The sequence below is a fragment of the Cricetulus griseus genome, chromosome 6, assembly GCF_003668045.3.
Source record: "Cricetulus griseus strain 17A/GY chromosome 6, alternate assembly CriGri-PICRH-1.0, whole genome shotgun sequence".
Lineage (NCBI taxonomy): Eukaryota > Metazoa > Chordata > Mammalia > Rodentia > Cricetidae > Cricetulus > Cricetulus griseus.
The window spans coordinates 59,444,756-59,467,148 of record NC_048599.1 but is presented as its reverse complement, the minus strand read 5'-3'; the positions used below and the strand labels follow the sequence as shown (position 1 = coordinate 59,467,148).

General features: G+C 41.0%; 1 protein-coding gene and 1 non-coding gene across 3 annotated transcripts in view; one reads left to right on the top strand and one right to left on the bottom strand.

Annotated features, from left to right (window-relative positions):
* Positions 1-6,073: 6,073 nt before the first annotated feature.
* Trnas-gcu lies at positions 6,074-6,155 on the bottom strand. Its single transcript has one exon. It is a non-coding gene; the product is annotated as a tRNA-Ser (tRNA).
* A 310-nt stretch (positions 6,156-6,465) lies between these two features.
* Positions 6,466-22,393, top strand: part of Knl1 (kinetochore scaffold 1) — a 65,467-nt gene continuing 49,539 nt past the window's right edge. For both annotated transcript variants that reach the window (XR_003486575.1, XM_027422181.1), the window contains exons 1-4: positions 6,466-6,595; positions 17,355-17,406; positions 19,309-19,348; positions 20,286-20,345. Coding sequence is in view for 1 of the 2 variants with exons in the window: in XM_027422181.1 (XP_027277982.1) it covers positions 17,372-17,406; positions 19,309-19,348; positions 20,286-20,345 (135 nt within the window). In the remaining variant the exon portion in view is untranslated. The remainder of the gene's footprint in view (positions 6,596-17,354; positions 17,407-19,308; positions 19,349-20,285; positions 20,346-22,393) is intronic.

Below are 22,393 nucleotides of genomic sequence, written 5' to 3'. Positions count from 1 at the left end.
GTGTGTGTGTGTGTGTGTGTGTGTGTGTGTGACTGAATAGTATCCCATTGCATGGGTATTGCCAAATTCTGTATATTCCTTCATCAATTGTTATTAACAGTGTTGTTGTGAACATCTGTACAATGCAAGGTGTTTACCTATTTTCAGTCAGTACTCATATTGGCTTGAATGGTAATCATGTTTAACTTTTTTTTTAAAGATTTTATTTATTTATATGTATACAACATTGTACTTCCACGTATATCTGCACACCAGAAGAGGGAGCCAGATCTCATAATGGATGGTTGTCAGCCACCATGTGGTTGCTGGGAATTGAACTCAGGACCTCTGGAAGAGCAGTCAGTGCTCTTAACCTCAGAGCCATCTCTCCAGCCCCTCATGTTTAACTTTTTGATTAAACCACAAAACTGTTTTCTATGGCAACTGAACTAGTCTATTCTTGCCAGCACTGTACAGAGGGTTGCAGTTTCCTTACATTCTTGCCAACATTTATTCTATTCTTTTTGTTTGTTGTTGTTTTCTTTTGTTTTTGAGAGAGAGTTTTTCTGTCTGTGTATGTAGCCCTGGCTGTCCTGGAGCTCACTCAGTAGGCCAGGCTAGCCTCAAACTCACAGAGATCCACCTGCCTCTGCCTCCTGGGTGCTGGGATTAGAGGTATGCTCCACCATCGCCCAGGGAACTTACTCTTTTCTATATGTTCTATTGATCATATATCTCTTAGTAAATGTGAATTAACAGCTCACATGGAATTTAGTCTTTTTATTGTTGTATTTTTTTATTATTATTCTGGACATGAGGTCTTTCTAACAACAAAGGAATTAACAGCCCAATTTAAAAATGTGTAAAAGGGTTCTGGTTAGCACACACACACACACACACACACACACACACACACACACACACACACACAAGCACCAAAGAAGGCTGGAGGGATGTTAAATGCTCTTGGAGTGGCTTACAACAACCTGAAACTCCAGCATCAGGGGATGTGATCCCCTCTTCTGGCCTCTGCCAGGGCTGCATAGTGAGACTGTGTCTCAAAATAATAACAAAGATGGAAGCAGTACAACTTAACGAAACTGACCAGGTTTTAGAATGGCATGTTCAGTAGAGTCAGAGCTGTTTCCACCATGGCAGAACCCCTGGCTTCCACAAAGTAAGCATTATGCATGCCCTTTCACTCCAAACCCATTAACTCTCCTTATCCTTAACTCTCCTCTTTTCATGTGACACTTGTTCATGTTTTCAAAGCCATGTTTTTTCAACCATTAGCCACATCAAAAGAATTGGGTAATATCTTTCTATTTTTTTAAGCTCTGTGTGTGTGTGTGTGTGTGTGTGTGTGTGTGTGTGTGTGTGTGTGTACACAAACTGGCATACACATTTATAAGCCTGGAACTTAAGTTCTCAGGCTTAGTGGCAGGCACCTTTACTTCATGAGACATCATGAGTCATAAGGTTCTTAAAAACACTTAAGTAATTTGACTAGGTGGTGGTGGCTCACACCTCTAATCCCAGCACTTCGGAGGCAGAGACAGGTGGATTTCAGTGAGTTCAAGGAAACTCTGTCTTGAAAAAGAAACAAACAAAAAACACACTTCAGTAATTCAATTAAAATACAAATGATATAATTAGTCTGTTTTTTTTTTTTTCTTTGCAAACATTCCCTCATTTGAGCAGTTCCAGAGAATACCTGAATTCACTCTTAAGGCATTCTCCTATAGGAACCACTTCTTCCTAAAGGTAAGGAAGAGGCCAAGCTGACTCCTATCCATCTACCACTCAAAACCAATCTTCACTGGGTGTAGTGGAGAACACCTTTGGACCCAGCACTTGGGATTAAAGGATCTCTTTGAGATCTAGTTCAGTCTGGTCCACATATTGATATCCCCCCATCTCAAACAAACAAACAAACAAAATAACCCAAACAAAAAACTAATTTTTGCAAGTCTTGAAGTCTGTTTTCTCTTTCTCTTCTCTCTTTTCTTTCTTCTCTCTCTCCATCCTTCCTTTCCTTCTCCATTTTTCTTGAAGGATCTTGTTACATAGCCCAGGATAGCCCCCAGATATTTTTGTTGGCCTCATATTCACAGTCTTCCTCCTTCACTTCTCAATTTCTTGGGTTATAGATAACCAGCTATAAGTTTGACTTGCAGTTTTTTTTTATTCCCAAATGCTGGAATTAAACTCATGTTCCACCACTCCAGAAGATTTCTTATGTATAGTAAGACATAGAATGTAAGCAAGCACACACAACACACACACACACACACACACACACACACACACACTATTCATTGAATGTTTTTCCTTCAGAACTAAGTCATATAAGAGTTGTTGATGGCCGGGCATTGGTGGCGCATGCCTTTAATCCCAACACTCTCGAGGCAGAGACAGGCAGATCTCTGTGAGTTCCAGGCCAGCCTGGTTTCCAGAGTGAGTGCCAGGATAGGCTCCAAAGCCAGACAAACCCTGTCTCGGAAAAAACAAAACAAAACAACAAAACAAAACAAAACAAAAAACCAAAAGAGTTGTTGGATGTGTAATCATCCAGCATTGTGAGGGAATGAGTCTTCCTGAAGCTGGATCCAGAGGATGAAGACCCATTTCTTGGCACTCAGTAAACTCTGTTAATGTCTTGATTATGATTTGTGCATCAGTTCTTCCTCATAGTTTTCCAGAGCCTGGGGGTTGCAGTGTCCTGTAATAGTTCAGGATGATGGTATGAGGAGTAACCTCTGTTGATGACGAGGGTTCTTTTGCGAAGATGGGATTTAAAAATAAGTTGCAATCATTTTTGTCATCCAAATCTGGAAGTTGCAACTGATCCAGTAGATGGCGCCTCGAACTCCAATTTCTTTTCTATTACTAATTCAAGTAATTTCCCCCTCCCAGGCTTTAAAATAATGTGGCATTGTTGATTATTCTCACTCCCTTAGAAAAAAAGAAGCCGGGTGGGGGACAGTGGTGGGGGCACACGTTTAGTCCCAGCACTCGGGAGGCACAGGCAGGCGGATCTCTGAGATCAAGGCCAGGCAGGTCTACAGAGCTAGTTCCAGGACAGGCTCCAAAGCTACACAGAGAAACCCTGTCTTGAAAAACCAAAAGAGAGAGAGAGAGAGAGAGAGAGAGAGAGAGAGAGAGAGAGAGAGAGAGAGAGAGAGAGAGAGAGAGAGAGAGAGAGACAGAGAGAGAGAGAGACAGAGAGAGAGAGAGACAGAGAGAGAGAGAGAGAGAGAGAGAGAGAGAGAAAGAAGAGCCGGGCCAGGCAGGGGTGGGGGTACACCTTTAGTCCCAGCACTTGGGAGGCACAGGCAGGCAGATCTCTGTGAGTTCAACGCCTGCCTGGTCTACAAAGCTACATAGAGAAACCCTGTCTCAAAAATCCAAAATAAATAAATGAAAAGAAAAAAAAAGAAAAAAGAAAGAAAGCTGAAGTACTGGTAGTTATGGATCAGGAGATCAATATTCAAGAGAGAGCCACCTGAAGCTAGATGAGTGCATCACAGCCACCTTCCAAGGCTCAGAGAACTTCTGGAGGAAAGGGGAAGAATTTAAGAGCCAGAGGATAGGGAGATTTCTAGGAATGCCATGGCCTTTGCTCTCAGTACAGCTGTGGTTAGCTGTGGTTACCTCCACAAGACCAAAACAAGATTGAATCCATCAACATTTCAACATGGGTGAGGGAGGGGCTCACGAAGGGCCACCCCTCCCTGAGGGGCTACTGACAGTTAATGGTTGCTGGGGGAGGGCATGCCATTTTCTTCAGTGGTCTAACCACTGAAAAGTTGCCCAGGCTCCAAAAAATAGCCTCCCACTCATCGCCATTGCTAGCTGTCCTAATCTCCCATGTGCCACCACACCCAGATCCATTTTTTAATAAATGTACAATGTTACAAAATGTAATGGCAGGTTTAAAAATGATCTTAATTTTTTTTTTAAAAATGACCATAATTTTGAAGTAGTGAATACTGTCTTAGGCTGTTTTCTGCTACTACAACAAGATTTGTGAGACTGGATAATTTATGAAGAATATGGATTTAGCTGGGTATGGGCATGGTGGCACACTCCTGTAATCTCACTACTGGGGTGGCTGAGACAGGATTACAATTAGAAGACAGCCTGGGCTAAAGAGTGAGTGTCAGACTTCCCTCAGCTTTCTAAACAGGCAGGCTGTGGGAAGTGGGTTTGTCTCACAGTTCTGGAAGCTAGAAAATCTGAGAGAATGGTACTCTTATCTGCTGCACTGGATCAAATTTCCAGCTCAGGAAGTTGACAGACACAAATCATAGAAAATATAAAGCAGTAACAATATTGTAATACATAAATACATGCTTTCTATTGGTGGCAAAGTCACAGGCAGGGTTAATAAAGCTTACTGCTTTATTGAAAAAACAGTATTTTTAATGAGAGATTATTCAAATAAAGACAAAATCTCCCCTATCTGCCCTCCATGCCTGCCCACCCTCCAATATGCTACTGAATGGTCTGAAAAGACCCTGAAGAGATGTATGTCCTACCAGGACAGAAAATAAACAGGAAGACAGCTGAAGAGAACTGACTGAGGGTGCTCAGCTGTGGAGGTTTCACATTCCCAAGGACCTAAATTGGAGGAGCCAGGAGAAAGGCTACTGCTCCAACTCTTAGATTTTCAATGCCACAAATCTTGTTGAAGTACCTGCCAGGTGGTTCTTGAACACTGCTAGGACTGTAAACCCCCATCACCCTGAGAGAGACCCTATATGGTACCATATACAGGATGGTGGTAAAAAGTCACTGCATAAAGAGATTTGGGTTACACTGTTCTGTCTGCAAAGTAGAAACTATATATAGCCTTGGACAAGTTAATCTTTCTATGTAAAATAATTTTAAAAACAGAATTTAAAAATATTTACATGATCACAGGGTTCTGCAGATAACCCAAATAAAATGTATGGTGCTTTTTATTTATGTATAAAAAATAAAGGTTGTTAAACGTGATTTCACAAGAGAGGAAATCTCTGTTCTTTTCTTGCTTCCTACTACTCTTCCCTGGTTCAGCTTGAAGTCTTCAAGAAAGGTAGTCATGTTCCTGCTCAGTGGTTTCCAGCTTTTACCAAGGTTTCAGATGTCATAGGCATCTTTTTCAATGTACACACTGGAAACCAAACCCGTAGCCTGCTTGAGGACTGGAAGAGGTCCCATTTGTATTGGAATGTGGTACTTCCCAATCTGGACATTACAAACCCTAAGATAGCCAGAGTGGTGGGGTAGCCTTGTAATTCTAGCATTTGGGAAGGTGAAGAGGAGGATTTTCAATTTGAGGCCAGCCTGGACTACACGTTGAGACTGTGTCTCAAAACAACACTTTGAGGCACGATGACGGAAAGGAACGTCACCCTTTTGGAAAGCTTCAGCATAAGATGCTCACCGCTTGGCTCTATGCCTGGCACCTTCAGAAGTCGACCTGTGGCAAATGTGGCTACCCTGCCAAGCACAAGAGAAAGGGTCACTGGAGTGCCCCAGCTAAGGGACGAAACACTCCCGGGACAGGGCAGATGAGGCACCTAAAAATAGTCTATCGCAGATTCAGACAAGGATTCCGTGAATGAACAACACCCAAACCCAAGGAGGGCAGCCGCATCCACTTCATCTTGAGGATTGCAATCAGTCATAAAGTTCTGGTTTCAAAAACTTAAAAACAACAACAACAACAATCCCCGAATAAGCGCTCTTTACATAACTGAACACAGCCAGGTCACTTCGTGTTGCAGACCACCACTGAACACGAGAGCTATAGTTACATTCGCTGTACTGTTTTTACTTTGTAAGAAATTACATCCAGTACATTTTTCTGATTCCTAGAAAACTATCTGCCTTTTCTTCATCTGTGAGGTCATAACGTTTCAAAAGCTGATTTTCAAATATTTCCTTCCACTACAAATACCATAAAGCAAGCACACCTCCATGCTGAGACTAATGGCGTTAGATAAAAACGTGTAGAAATCGAAACCCGATGAAATATTCAGTTATTCCCATCTTGTAAATTATAAATTCACATTACGATAATGAATGGAAAAAAAAGAGGAACTCCCGACGAGGATGGGATTCGAACCCACGCGTGCAGAGCACAATGGATTAGCAGTCCATCGCCTTAACCACTCGGCCACCTCGTCCCAGAAGCCTAGTCCTTTCTGGCACCTATAGGGAGTAGTACTAGAGGGCTGTGACGCAATATCATGGAAGTCGCCATTTTGTACGGAAGCCAACAGTCCGAGTGTTTGTAGACAATCAATAGAAGATGCCCGTTCTCAGGATAAGAGATCTGTGTTTGAGAGAGGCGAGGGAAGTTCAGTAGAAAAACGAGAGAGACTTAAGGAAACTTAAGTGAGCGCAGAGGATGATACAAGAGTTTAAAGACGTCTTAGGGGAGGGGCCGGACTGAAGCCTGAGGGGCGGGGTCGTCATGGCGCGCAGCGTCGCGCACCGCGCATGCGCATCCCTCCGGCGGTTAGATTTGAATACTTCGCCGACACTCGGAGGTCGTTGTGAAGTGGCGCCTCACTCCGAAGGAGCGCGCGGACCCCAAACAAGTCAAGCAGGTGGCCTGTGGCGGGTAAGAACGCTCCTTTTCGTCCCGGGCTCCTAAGGGAGGGCTTGGGTTTTGTCTGCGCGCTGACGGGCCGCCCATCGCGGGCTGGTGAGGGTCGCTGGGCCAGCCCGGCCGCCTCGGAAGGTCCCTGCCCCTCTGGTGAGCGCGCGAGCCCCAACGGCCGGCTCCTCCTTCGCCTGGACCGACTCGGCTCGCTTCCCGGTGCCTGACGCTGCTCCATCCCGACCCGCGGCCCCCGGTGGGTTCCTTGTGTAGGCCCTGCGCGCTGCCGGCGTCCCGGCTCGCCCCACCCGCCATTTTTTCCCGAGTACCAGGATCTTGTACCACTGCCTCTCATCCGCGATCTCCCTGTGGTGTGTTTCTCGGCGACGTTCCCGGCTGCAGTGATTTGAAGGCAGTGAGTGAATTTTAAATTGTCTCGTCTGAGTTCCGGGTCCAACATTAATAAAGTCAATATCAGTGCGGCACAAATTAGATTATAAAACTCCCTCGATTATCAGGCTCTGGATTTAAGACTAACCCATGGGTGGGAAGGAAAATATTGCTGACTGGAATTTTAAAATTGTACTAGACGTTGTGGTTTCAATAAGGATGGTCATCATAGCATCCTATATTTGAATGTCTAGTCACTGGAGAGTGACACTGTTTGAAAGGATTAGAAGGATTAGGAGGTGTGGCTTTGTTGGAGTTGTGGCACTGGGGTGGACTTTGAGGCTTCAAAAGCTCATGCCAAGCCTAGGTTCTCTGCCTGCTGCCCGTGGAAGCTCTCAGCTACTCTTCCGGCGCGTGCCTGCTGCCATGGTCCCCACCATGATGATAATGGACTATGTAAGTCTCTGAACTGTAAGCCAGCCCTCAATTAAATGCTTTCTTTTATAAGAGTTGTTGTGGTCATGGTATGTCTTCACAGCAATAGAACAGCAACTAAGAAGTTAACAGAAATAAAGGCTGTGGCTAAAACACAAGCAACAGTTAAATCTAGACACTGAAGGTTGAAGTTAGTTTTTACTTCCTTGACACTAAAGGTTGATGTTACTTTTCACTTCAGTTAGATGGTTCAGCTGGATTCTTCTATGTCTCTTTTTTAAAAAAGTTATTTATTTTATGTGCATTGAAGGGTTGCCTGCATATATTTCTGTGTGAGGATGTTGAATCCCCTAGAACTGGGGTTACAGACAGTTGTGAGCTGCCATGTGGGTGCTGGGAATTGAACATTGGTTCTCTGAAAGAGCAGCCAGTGTTCTTAACGGATGAGCCAATTCTGCATCCCTGAGTTTCCTCTGTCTTAGGTTCATTGTATTGTGCTAAAACTCTTACTTCACAATGATACATTATTATAATTCACAGTAATATAGCTAGGTACTATTTTGAATTAGGAGTTCACACTATGCCTGATAGATTTCAAGAATGGTTGTTTAAAAAACAAATAGTATCCAACCCCTAAATGCCAAATTCACAGTTTTGGAACCAGTCTTAATAATCAGTATGAATATAATCAAAAAGCATTTTATAAGTAAGGCTTACTGTAATAGTCTAGGGGATTGGCTGTTAAAGGTGTAACATATAGGTTATAAATAAAATACACATTTAATAGAATTAGAGATGTCTAGTAAACCTGCCCCCCCCTTTGGTTTTTCAAGTTCCAGTAAGTTTGGAATCTCATTAGTTAAATGCAACTAGTCCACAAGGTGGAGAAGACTTTCAAACAACAGCGTTTAGTTTACCTTAGGTTAATATTTCCTAGTATTTTTTATCTATTTTGAGTACAGAACTTGAAACTACTCCTATAGAGCAGTGGCTCTCAACCTTCCTAATGCTGTGCCCCTTTAATACAGTTCCTCATGTTGTGGTGACCCCTAGCCATAAAACTATTTTTGTTGCAGCTGGGCAAGTTGGCACAACACCTTTAATTCCAGCATTCAGGAGGCAGAGGCAGGTTTGAGGTCAGCCTGGGACTGCAGTGCTAGTTCTAGGACTGCCAGGATTACACAGGGAAACCCTGTCTTAAAAAACCAAACTATTTTTTTTTCATTGCTACCTCATAACTGTAATTTTGCTAGTTATAAATTTTAATGTAAAAAAAACATAATGTAAATCGTAAGACAAGTATCTGACATGCCACCCCTGTAAAAAGGCCATTTGATGCCTTAAGGGGTCACAACCCACAGTTTTAGAAGCACTGCTGCTACGAAAGAGTAGTAGTTAGTAGTCACATATTTACTTGTGAAGGGTACTCATTCAGCAAATAGTTATTGAGCTCCTTCCATTTAAAAGTATTGCTAGACTACAGCAGCAAACTGAAGACACACCACCCTATTTTCATAATTTTCTGCTGTGGCAAAGCTAAGTTTGGGAGTTGATAAAAACAGTTAATTTATATAATAGAATTTTAAGTTACTGTCATAATATTCAGAGAAGATATGCATAGTGCTACCAAGAAAACTATCTTTTTGCCAAGAGAGAATAGCACTTATAAATACACTAATTTGGGAAAGATCTCTGCATAGGAATAGAACAGCTAGTGTGGCTACCAAAATCAGGAAATAGTAAGGGATAATGAAGTCTTGGGGCAAGGGCCCAGTGAAGAATGTCAATACAGTAGCAAGCAACTGAAATATTTTAAGTAGGAAATTGCTTTTCAATACATACATTTATGAGCTGAAGAGATGGTTCGGTAGTTAAGAGCATTGGCTGATCTTTTAAAAGGAAAGACCTCTAAATTCAATTCTGGTACTTACATGACAGCTCAAAATTATCCATAATTCTAGTTCTGGAGGATTCAGTTGTTTTTTTTTTTATGTATAATTTATCTATGTGCATCGGTGTTTTGCCTGCACATATGTCTGTGTGAGAGTGTCAGATCCCCTAGAACTGGAGTTATAGACAGTTGTTTGCTGCCATGTGGATGCTGGGAATTGAACCCAGGTCCTCTGGAAGAATAGCAGTGGATGGAGTTTTCTTATCTGGCCTCCACAGACATTAGACACAAGGTGGTGCACAGATACACATGCAAACAAAACTCATAATATATATGTATGTATGTATAATATATATAATAAAAATTATATGTATATATTTAAAAGCAGCCAAGGCAGTTGTGTTGGTCCTTGCCTTTATCTAAGCACTTAGGAGGCAGAGGCAGAAAGAAACAAAGGTTGAGGCCAGCATGGCCCTATCAGTGAGTTCCAGGCCAGGTAGGACTACAGCCAGGCTATCTTTTTTTTTTTTTTTTGGAGACAGGGTTTCTCTGTGTAGCTTTGGAGCCTATCCTGGCACTCGCTCTGGAGACCAGGCTGGCCTCTGCCTCCTGAGTGCTGGGATTAAAGGTGTGCACCACCAACGCCCTGCTCGAGGCTATCTTAAAAACCAAAAATAGTCTTTAATCTCAGCACTAAGGGGGCAGAGGCAGGTGGATCTCTGTGATTTCAAGGCCAGCCTGGTCTACAGAGTGAGTTCCAGGACAGTCAAGGCTACACAGAGAAACCCTGTTTCAGAAAAACAAAAGCAAATAAACAACAAACTCAAACCCACACACTTATTTCAGATTTACATTCAGACTTATTGTGAATCATTGTTCCCTAAATCAAACATTTAGCTTTTATTATATATGAAAAAAATGTGTGAAATAAGGTATTATCTTTTAGGTATCTATTTTTCCTTATTGTTGAAAGTAAGAATATTTACTGTTAATAGTTCATGTATATAGTATTCATTTAATGTTATGCTAGAAATGCTAATATTAGTTTCAAATTTTATAGCTATTATTTTAAAACCTGAGATGATATCTTTTCTTGCCTGGAAGTAAGGTTCTAGTTAACGCATTCAGTGAAAAATTTTACATGTCTTTATCTATCTTGTGTATTGTGTGTCCATCACACACTCCACACATGTGGAGGTCAGAGGCTAACTTAATGGGAATCAGTTCTGGTTCTTTCCTTCTATCTTGTGTCTTACAGGGATTGATCTCAGATAGTCAAATTAGTGACAAGTTTCTTTACATGCTGAGCTGTCTCAGTGGCCCCTAACTTTCTATTTCACATTCTTTCCAGGGTAATTACTCATTGAGTAGAATTCCAATTTGAATAGTCAACTATAGGATGTAAAATGTTAATATTGCTGGGTGTAGTGGTGCTTTCCTGTAATTGAGGTTGCTTTGTAGACTGAGACAGGATCAAAAGTTTAAGACATGCCCGTACAGAGTGAATTCAAGGCCACCAGGCAACTTAGAAAATATGAGTCGTGTTGTTACCCTTTTTTTTTCAAGAAAAACTGAAAATCCAATTATTGTATGACATCTTGAGATTTTTGTAATTTGGGCAATTAAGTAAAAAATTAAGTATCATATATATGTTAAAAATTGTGTGTGGTTGGCACATGCCTTTAATCCTAGTACTTCTAACAATCCCCCTTGCCTCTATCCTCTGAGTGCTGGGTTTACAGGACACCCAGCACAGTTCAATTTTTTTTTTTTGCAGTTTTTATTTTTATTTATTTATTTTAAAATTCTTTATAATTAACTATTCATATTTACATATCAATCCCCCCACATTCCTTCGACCTCCCATCCTCCCATGTTCCCCACCAACCTCCCCAGCCCATCCCCCCCACTCCTCCCCGGGAATAGTGAGGCCCTCCACAAGGGACCTTCAAAGTCTGTCATCATTTGGGGGAGGGCCTAGGCCCTCCTTGCTATATCTAGGCTGCAATAGTGTCCCTCCATAGGGAATGGGCTCCCAAAGTCCATTTGTGCTCTAGGGTTGAAGACTGGTTCCACTGTTAGAAGTCCCATAGATTGTCTGGCCTCTAGCTGGCACCCACATTCAGAGGGCTTCGTTCAGTTCAATGCTGTTTCCTCAGCTTTATGACTAGGGTCTCCATGCTCTCACTAGGTCAGGTCAACTGTTTCTTCGGGTTTCTGCAGCACCTTGCTGGCTCCTTTGCTCATCCCTCCTCCCTCTCCACAACCGGATTCCAGGTGTATGGTTCAGTGCTTAGCTGTGGGTTCCTGTTTCTGCTTTGAGCAGCTACTGGATGAAGGCTCTAGGAATGGTAACCTAGGTAGAAATCAATCTCATTATAGGGGAAGGGCATCAATGGCATCTTCTCTATCACTGCCTGGATTCTTAGTTGGGGTCATCACTGAGGATCCCCTAACATTTCCCCTGTGCCAGACCTCTTTTCATACCTGTACTATCTCCCTCTATCAATGAATCTCCTTTCTTGACTTCCTCTATCCCTCCCCTGTCTCGGTCCTCTTGTTCTCCTCCTCCCTCCCCTTCTTCCCTTGCCACCTCCTTCCTCTCCACCCCCCCCCCTTGCTCCCACTTTGCTCAGAGGTTCTTGTCCCCCTCCTCTTCTTTGAGGGACTATGCAATCTTCTCTTGCGGTCCTCCTTGTTTCCTAGTTCCTCTGGCAGTGTGGATTGTACTCTGGTAATCCTTTGTTCTACATCTAAAAATCATATATGAGTGAGTACATACTATGTTTATCTTTTTGTGACTGGGTTACTTCACTCAGGATGGTTTCTTCTAGTTCCATCCATTTGCCTGCGAATTTCAAGATTCCATTGTTTTTTTCTGCCGAGTAGTACTCCATTGTGTAAATGTACCACATTTTCTCTATCCATTCTTCAGTTGAGGGGCATCTAGGTTACTTCCAGGTTCTGGCTATTACAAATAATGCTGCTATGAACTTAGTTGAACATATGTCCTTATTGTATGATGTGCATTCTTTGGGTATATGCCCAAGAGAGGAATTGCTGGATCTTGAGGTAGAGTGATTCCCATTTTCCTGAGAAACCGCCATACTGATTTCCAAAGTGGTTGTACAAGTTTCCACTTCCACCAGCAGTGGAGGAGAGTTCCTCTTTTTCCACATCCTCTCCAGCATAGACTATCATTGGTGTTACTGGTTTTAGCCATTCTGATAGGAGTAAGATGGTATCTCAGAGTGGTTGTGAGCTGCATTTCCCTGATGGCTAAGGATGTTGAGCACTTTCTCAAGTGTCTTTCAGCTATTTTAGATTACTCTGTTGAGAATTCTCTATTTAGTTCTGCACTCTACTTTTTAATTGCATTGTTTGGTGTTTTGTTGGCTAGCTTCTTGAGTTCATTGTGTATTTTGGTGATCAGATGTGTCAGATGTGGGGTTGGTGAATATCTTTTCCCATTCTGTGGGCTGACATTTTGTCTTGCTGACTGTCCTTTGCCTTACAGAAGTTTCTCAGTTTCAGGAGGTCCCATTTATTAATTGACCATCTCAATGTTTGTGCTACTGGTGTTATGTTCAGAAAGTGGTCTCCTGTACCAATTTGTTCAAGGGTACCACCTACCTTTTCTTCTAGGAGGTTCAGTGTGGCTGAATTTATGTTGAGGTCTTTGATCCATTTGGACTATTTTAGGTATTTAGGTATTTAGGTATTAGGTATTTAGGTATTTAGGTATTTAGGTTGACTTCCATTTAGGGATTGAATTACTATGCAATTCAAGTATTATATTTTATTTAATTGTATGCAAAATAGACCAGATATTTGTTGGAAAGTTCATATCATCATGCTCAGAATTAGTTTACAGATTTTATTTTGTGTGATTTTTTTGTTTTTTGTTTGTTTTGTCTTGGTGGGAAGCAGCGAGGGAAGAGGAATGGCTTCTTGATATATGTAGTCCAGGCTGGCCTTGAACTTGGTATGTAACTGAGACTAGCTTTGAACTCTTTTTTTTTTTTTTTTTTTCAGATTTTTATTTGAATTAGAAACAAGATTGTTTTACATACCAATCCCAGTTCCTTCCCTTCCGCCCCTACCAGCCCCCCCCCAGCTAAACCCCTACCTATCACATATTCTTTCTTCTATTCTTCCCCTGACTCAACCTTTCTGCTCCCTCATGACCTCTGCATCCTTCCTCTTCTTCCCTTCTCATTCTCGTAGCTCCCTCCCCCCCTTCCTGTGCCCTCAATTTGCTCAGGGGATCTTGACCCTTTCCCCTTCTCCAGAGGACCATGTATGTCTCTCTTAGGGTCCTCCTGGCAGTGTGGATTGTAGGCTGGTAATTCTTTACTCTATGTCTAAAATCCACATATGAGTGAGTACATATCATGTTTGTCTTTTTGTGATTGGGTTACCTTGCTCAGAATGGCTTCTTCTAGTTCCATCCATTTTCCTGCAAATTTCAAGATTCCATTTTTTTCCCACTGAGTAGTACTCCATTGTGTAAATGTACCACATTTTCTCTATCCATTCTTCGGTTGAGAGGCATCTGGCTGCTTCCAGTTTCTGGATATTACAAATAGTGCTGCTATGAACATCATTGTTGTACGAATGTGCTTCTTTTGGTTATATGTCTAAGAGTGGAATTGCTGGATCTTGTGGTAGACTGATTCCCATTTTCCTGAGGAGTTGCCATACTGATTTCCAAAGTTGCTGTACAAGTTGGCACTCCCACCAGCAGTGGAGAAGTGTTTCCCTTTCTCCACATCCTCTCCAGCATAAACTGTCATTGGTGTTTTTGATTTTGGCCATTCTGACAGGAGTAAGATGGTATCTCAGAGTTGTTTTGATTTGCATTTCCTTGAGGGCTAAGGATGTTGAAACTTTATGTGTCTTTCAGCCATTTTAGATTCCTATATTGAGAATTGTCTATTTAGTTCTATACCCCACTTTTTTTTAAATTTAATCTTTTTTTGTTTTATTTTTTTCTTTTTATTATTATTATTATTATTATTATTATTATTATTATTATTATTATTATTATTAATTCAAGTTAGGGAACAGGCTTGTTTCACATGTAAGTCCCCTCTCCCTCTCCCTCTCCCTCCCCTCACCCCCATTCCTTCTCCCCCACCTCCAACCTACCCCCCACCCCATCCACCCACCACTCCCCAGGCAGGATAGGGCCCCCAACAGGGGCTCCACAAAGTCCACCAAATCTTCCTGTGCTGGGCCTAGGCCCCTCCCCATGTGTCCAGAGACAGAGCGCATCCCTTCAAGTGGGATGGGCTCTCAAAGTCCCCCACACACACCAGGGCAAAACGCCAGTCCACCTCCGGAGGCTCCCAGGAGTGCGGGGGCCTCCACATTGGCATCCATGATCAGGGGGCTGGATCAGTACCGAACTGGCCTCCCAAAGAGCGTCTGGGGTCGATATGCTTTCCCTTTTTCAGGCCAACTGTTTCTGTGGGTTTCTCCAACCTGGTACAGACCCCTTCGTTCTTCATTCCTCCCTCTCTTCAACTAGGTTCCAGATTTCAGCTCAGTGTATTTCTGTGGATGTCTGTCTCTGCTTCCATCAGCCACTGGATGAGGACTCTGGTCTCTGATGGGTCTTCGGAAAGGGAAGCTATACCCCACTTTTTAATTGGATTGTTTGGTGTTTTGGAGACTAGCTTCTTGAGTTTTTTGTATATTTTGGAGATCAGCCCTTTGTCAGATGTAGGGTTGGTGAATATCTTTTCCTAGTCTGTGGGCTGCCGTTTTGTCTTGCTGACTGTGTCCTTTACCTTACAGAAGCTTCTCAGTTTCAGGAGGTCCTATTTATCAATTGTTGATTTCAGTGTCTGTGCTACTGGTGTTATGTTCAGGAAGCGGTCTCCTGTACCAATTAATTCAAGGGTATTTCCCACTTTGTCTTCTAAAAGGGTTATTGTGGCTGGGTTTATGTTGAGGTCCATTTTGACTTAAGTTTTGTGCATGGTGATAGGCTTGGGTCTATCTGTAGTTTTCTACATGTCCACATCCAGTTATGCCAGCACCATTTGTTGAAGATGTTCTCTTTGTTCCAGCATATAAATTTGGATTGTTTGTCAAAAATCAGGTGTTCATAGGTGTGTGGGTTAATATCAGGGTTTTCAACTCTACTCCATTGGTCTACCTGTCTATTTTTGTGCCAATACCAAGCTGTTTTCAGGACTATAGCTCTGTAATAGAGCTTGAAGTCAGGGATGGTGATGCCTCCAGAAGTTCCTTTATTGTACAGGGTTGTTTTGGCTATCCTGGGTCTTTTGTTTCTCCATATAAAGTTTTTTTTTGGGGGGGGGTTTCAAGACAGGATTTCTCTATGGCTTTGGAGGCTGTCCTGGAACTAGCTCTTGTAGACCAGGCTGGTCTCGAACTCACAGAGATCCACCTGCCTCTGCCTCCCGAGTGCTGGGATTAAAGGCATGCGCCAGCAACGCCCGGCTCTCCATATAAAGTTGAGAATTGTTCTTTCAAGGTCTGTGAAGAATTGTGTTGGGATTTTGATGGGGATTGCATTGAATCTGTAGATTGCTTTTGGCAAGATTGCTATTTTTACCATGTTGATCCTACCTATCCAAGAGCATGGGAGATCTTTCCATTTTCTGGTATCTTTAATTTCTTTCTTTAGAGACTCAAAATTCTTACAGTACAGGTCTTTCACTTTTTGGTTAGTGTTACCCCAAGGTATTTTATGTTGTTTGTGGCAATTTTAAAGGGTGATGTTTCTCTAATTTCTTTCTCCACCAATGTGTCATCGGTATATAGTAGGGCTACAGATTTTTTTTGAGTTAATCCTGTATCCTGCCACTTTGCTGAAGGTGTTTATCAGCTATAGGAGTTCCCTGGTAGAGTTTTTCGGATCACTTATGTAGATTATCATATCATCTGCAAATAGTGAGAGTTTGACTTCTTCCTTTCTGATTTGTATTCCCTTGATCTTCTTTTGTTGTCTTATTGCTCTAGCTAGAACTTCAAGGACAATATTGAAGAGGTATGAAGAGAGTGAACAGCCCTGTCTTGTCTCTGATTTTAGAGGAATTGCATTGAGTTTCTCTCCATTTAATTTGATGTTGGCTGTCGGCTTGCTGTATATTGCTTTTATTATGTTGAGGTATGTTCCTGTTATCTCTGATTTCTCCAAGACCTTTTATCATGAAGGGGTGTTGGATTTTGTTAAAGGCTTTTTCCAGCATCTAGTGGGATGATCATGTGGTTTTTTTTCCCCTCAGTCTGTTTATATGGTGGATTACATTGATAGATTTTCGTATGTTGAACCATCCTTGCATCCCTGGGATGAAGCCTACTTGATCATGCTGGATGATTTCTCTGATGTGTTCTTGGATTCGATTTGCCAGTATTTTATTGAGAATTTTTGCATCAATGTTCATGAGGGATATTGGTCTGTAGTTCTCTTTCTTAGTTGTATCTTTGCGTGGCTTGCTATCAAAGTTGTTGAAGCCTCATAAGAATTTGGCAATGACCCTTCTGCTTCTATTGTGTGGAATACTTTGAGAATTGGTATTAGCTGTACCTTGAATTTCTGGTAGAATTTTGCACTGAAGCCATCTTGGCCCTGGGCTTTTTTTGGTTGGGAGAGAGTTAGAGGAAGATACCTGTGTTCCTCTTCTGTATTACACATGCACACACACACACACACACACACACACACATACATGCAAGCACGCACACATGAAAAGAATGAATAAACAAAAAAGGGTGTATGTGGCAACTACTCCTGGAATACCAGCACTGGGCTATAATTCTAGTCCAACGTAAACAGAAGCTGAAACCTAAAAAGAACCTCCCAGAAAGTCTCCCCAGTGCCACAGACACAAAGCAAAGAGAGGGGGGGGGTGTATAACGGGACTTAAACTGTCCTAAATCCCTTATGTTTTAGAGCTCACAGTGTGTTTTTTGCTTCTTAATTGTGGTCTTTACAAAATAACTCAAGTCTCATTGGTGCACCCAATCTCCCATAGATTATAATTTTTCTCATCTTTCTTACTTGTTAATACTATGCATTTTTTACAGAAAGATCGTTTTCAGAAATGGATGGGATGTCTTCAGAAGCTAATGAAGAGAAGTAAGTTCATTTAGTACTGCTAAAATGTTCTATTAAAGATTCTTTCCAATCTAGATAAGAACTATCAGCGATATCTGAAATTGTTTTCTATTTTGTTTCAAGTAAAAGAAAGTGATAGCCCTTCTGCCATATCTTTGTAAAATTTCACTTAGAATAAGAACTGAGAACTTGAAGGACTTTGATGGATACCACCTTTCATCTTATTAAGGCCTTAGGAGCTGAAATAATTTCTTTAAAAATAGCATCATAAACTAGTGAGCTGTTTGTAGCTTAAAAATAACGTTTTTTGAAATAGTTTCACTATGACGTCCTTGGTTGGCCTGAAACCCCACAGGCTAGCCTAGAACTCACAGAGATTCGCTTGCCTCTACCTTTGGAGTACTAGTATTAAAGCCAAGTGCCACCACACTTGTCCCTTTTTTTTTTTTTTTTTTTTTTTTTTTGGAGACAGAGTTTTTCTTTAGCCCTGGCTGTCCTGGAATTTGCTCTACAGACTGGGCTGGCCTGGAACTCAGAGATCCATCTGCCTCTGCCTCCCAAGTGCTGGGATTAAAGTCACAACAGCCTGGCTCTGATTTTCAACTTATACATGATCTTAATTTTTCAGTTAATTGCCCAAATTGTAAAGATCTCACGATTTCATAAAATAATTAGATTTTCAGTTTTTCTTTAAAAACCAAGTGTGGCAACAAAACTCACATTCTTCCTTGGGACAGTTAGCTAGAAGAACATAATGCCTATGGTCTTTATACCAGGCAAGAATTCTGTAGATTATCTGAGTCTCTGTACTGTCTTTATTTTTCTTACACCTCACAATTATCTATTTGGCCAAGAGGCATTTGGGACTTTCAAAACCTAGTAAAAAAAAAATCACCATGTTATGCCAAGTTCGTGAGACCCCCACAAAAAGACCACCAAGGAACCGACTCACTGATGCAAATGCACAAGATTTAATGTTAAGTTGTAAACCTAGGCAGGAACCCAGTCCAGCAAACTGGCACAGCAGCTGCAGGAAAAGGGTACCTGGCCTCAATTGTAAGAGATTTTTAAAAGAAAAAACTGCAAGCAGGGTGGTATGTGCCTTGGCTGTTCAGGATTGAATAAGAGTAGGTGACCTTTGGATGGCACTGATTGTGGGGGAGTTCGGGTATTTCAAAATTGTTACTAACAGTTGCCCACAAGGACAGTTGTGAAGAGAAGATGTTATTTATCAAAATCAGTCATTGCCTGACCATCTGGATGGGTTCATTTTGACCCGGATGAGCACAGTTTGGGTACTTCGTGGAACTGTTTATGGCTTTTATTCTCAAGGTGGCGTTTTTTGAAGTTGGAGTTAACTCCATCCTCTCCAGTTTAGCTTTCTCTTACAACCATGGTAACCAGAGTTAGTATCTGGTGACTTAAGAGAGTGTTTATTTTAATAATTTTGCCTCTGTAGATAGGATAAATTATATGGTACTGATTATTATTTACAGGAATTTTGTTTGTTTTATTTATCGAGACGGAGTTTCTCTGTGTAACAGCCCTGGCTGTCCTGGAACTGACTTTGTAGACCAGTCTGGTTTCAAACTCACAGAAATAAAACATTGAAGTCTTTTTTTTCTTTCTCTTTTTTTTCTTTTCTTTCGGGTTTTTTGAGACAGGGTTTCTCTGTGGCTTTGGAGACTGTCCTGGAACTAGCTCTTAAACACCAGGCTGGCCTCAAAATCACAGAGATCTGCCTGCCTCTTCCTTCTTGGGTGCTGGGATTAAAGGCGTGTGCCACCAATGGCAACATTGAAGTCTTAAACTATAACACATAAGATATGAAGTGATGATAGCTTTTAGAAATTCAGTTGCTAATATACATATATATATATATATATATATATATATATATAATGATTTTTCTTTTTTTTTTAGTGACAATATACAGAAGCCTGTTAGAAGACGTCATTCCTCAGTAAGAAATATTTTTATTTAAATTAATACCTGTTACTTTTTAATGAATATAACTACAGTAATTTTGATTGTGGCTTTACCTTGGCATCCCAACTAGCTTCTTATGTTTCTGGATAGGCTCAAGTAGTTTGGTTATATAATTCAATAAATATGCTAAAATTCATTTTTTTGCGCTTTTCAATATTTTAACAAACTTTTACTAGCATATTTCTACATCATTATGTTTTCAAATGTGTTAATTTAATAAATTTTATTCCATATAAATTATACTTCACTATTATAAATGCTTAAAAATGTATATTTTTCCCTCCAAAAATATATATTTCATCTGACATTTGAACTATTGTTCAACCAAGTTGATCAATATGTTAAATTCACATTATATTATGAAACTGAAAAAGTACAACAGTATATAGGGTGCCTATATGTAAAACTTACCCTGCCAGATTTTTTTCTTTTCTTCTATTTTGACTGATTGATAGTCTTTGCTAGGAGGTATAATTATATGATTATCTCTTGAATGCTGTGACATATCTAGCTCTTATTTTCATGTTTAAGTTCTATGTGAAGAGTTTTGTGTATTTCTTCAAGACAGGAAAACAAGACTTAGAACTCAATTGTGTTAGTATGATTATCCTATTAGGGCATGCCCTCATTTCTGAATGGAACATTATGAACAAAGAAATTTCAGTTAGATGTTAAACTGTTAGATGGTCTCAGTACCCTTGAGATAGTGTGGAGCTTTACCTACACCACTTGAGATGATTTTGTGCAAAAGAATTTGGGAGAGTCAGCCAGGAGAAGGCATAAACACTGAACAATATGACTTTGGGAAATTTCAGGGATTTTAGTGGAAATTTTAGCTTTCTACTCATATAACTTAAATTGACTAGGAGCTACATTAGATTTTCTTGACTAATTCTAATTATTGCCTCTAGATTTTGAAACCCCCAAGGAGTCCTCTTCAGGACCTCAGATGTGGAAATGAAACAGTTCAAGTAAGTCTAGTACATATGCTTTGCAATTTCAGTGGTTTTGTTGAGACATTTGGTTTGTTGAGATTAGGTTTCACTTATGTAGCCCAGAGTGACCCTGAACTTGTCGCAATTCTCTTGTTTGAGCTTCCCAAGCACTAGGATTATAGGCATACATCATCATGTCTGGCTTCAGTGATCATCAAGATTTTTATTAGCTAAGTGAAGAGATGATACCATAATTGATTCCCATTTAAATGTGTACAAGTGCCAGGCAGTGGTAGTGCATATCTGTAATACCAGCACTGGGAAGGCAGAGGCAGGCAAATCTCAGTGAGTTCAAGGCCAGCCTGGTCTACAAAGTGAGTTCCAAGACGGCCAGAGCTAAAAAAAAAAAATCAACCAACCAACCAAACAAAAATCCAAATTCTTGAATAAGCTGGCATTTATTTATTTAAATTTTAATTTTTTTGTTGTTTTTTGTTTTTGTTGTTGTTTTTTGTTTTTTTGAGATAGGGTTTCTCTGTTAACAGCCCTGGTTGTCCTTGAACTTTCGTTGTAGACCAGGCTGGCATCGAACTCAGAGACCCGCCTGCCTCTGCTTTCTAAGTGCTGGGATTAAAGGTGTACACTACCACCACCCAGTGGCATTTATATTTTTAAAACTCTTATTTTTTGCTAATAATTTAACCTCTGCTGGGATTAAAATAGGGGATGGTATTTTGATTCTTTACCCTGACACAGCAACTAGTATATCCCTTTACATGTTGAGACATCTCTCTAGTCTACCTGTCTAACTTTTTACGTTGTGTTAGGTATTGGAAATCCAACCCTTTCATATGGCAAACACTTTATCCACTGTCTGTCATGCCCACTGTGTCTGATTAGTCCTTTGAGCTTATAGATTGCTTAATATAGATGCCATACTATTCTTGGTTGGTTTTTTTTTTTTTTTTTTTTTTTTTTTGCTTGCTTGTTTGTTTGTTTGTTTTTAAAGATTTATTTATTATGTGTACAGTGTGTGGCCTGCATGTATGCCTGCAGGCCAGAAGAGGGCACCAAATCTCATTACAGATGGTTGTGAGCCATCATGTGGTTGCTGGGAATTGAACTCATAACCTTTGGAAGAGCAGGCAGTGCTGAGCCATCTCTCCAGCCCCCTCTTGATTGTTTTAAGATGTTCCAAATTTATGTTTATGTGTGAATGCCTGCATATCAGTATATAGTCCTTGTGTGTGTGGGGAACCCACAGATGCCAGAAGAGACATTCAGATCTCTTGGAGCTGGAGTTGTGACCTGTCCAATTTGTGTGCTGGGAACCAAATCTGAATTCTCTGCAAGAGCTGTACATATTCTTTTTGTTGTTTTGTTTGTTTGTTTTTGTTTTTTTTTTTTTTTCTTAAGACAGGGTTTCTCTGTGGCTTTGGAGGCTGTCCTGGAACTACCTCTTGTAGACCAGGCTGGCCTTGAATTCACTGAGATCCACCTGCCTTTGCCTCCCAAGTTCTGGGATTAAAGGCATGTGCCACCATTGCTGGGTTTGAGCTGTACATATTTTTAACTACTGAGCCATCTCTCCAACCCCACAGTCAACTGGGTGTTAGTGGCACAAACCTTTACTACTACTGAACTGTACACTTAAAAAGTTGTTATGATGAACTGCACAGTGGTGGTGCACACCTTTAATCCCAGCATGGGGGAGGCAGACTCATCCAAATCTCAGTGAGTTCAAGGCCTGCCTGGTCTACAAAGTGAGTTCCAGGACAGCCAGAGATACACAGAGAAATCCTGTCTCGGAAAGCTAAAACAAACAAACAAACAAAAAGCAAGAAAAAACAAAAGCAAAACCAAAAAAGGTGTTAAGATGAGGGTGATAAGATGATTCAGAGGTTAAGAGCACTCTGCTCTTTCAGAGGACCCAGATTCACAGATTCAGTTCTATTTGGGGGCTTATACTATCTTTAACTTCAGTTCCAGAGGATCTTACACCCTCTTTTGACTTCCATGAAACTTGTATGTATGTGATGCACATAAACTATACCAGCATACATACATACACATCAATTTTTTAA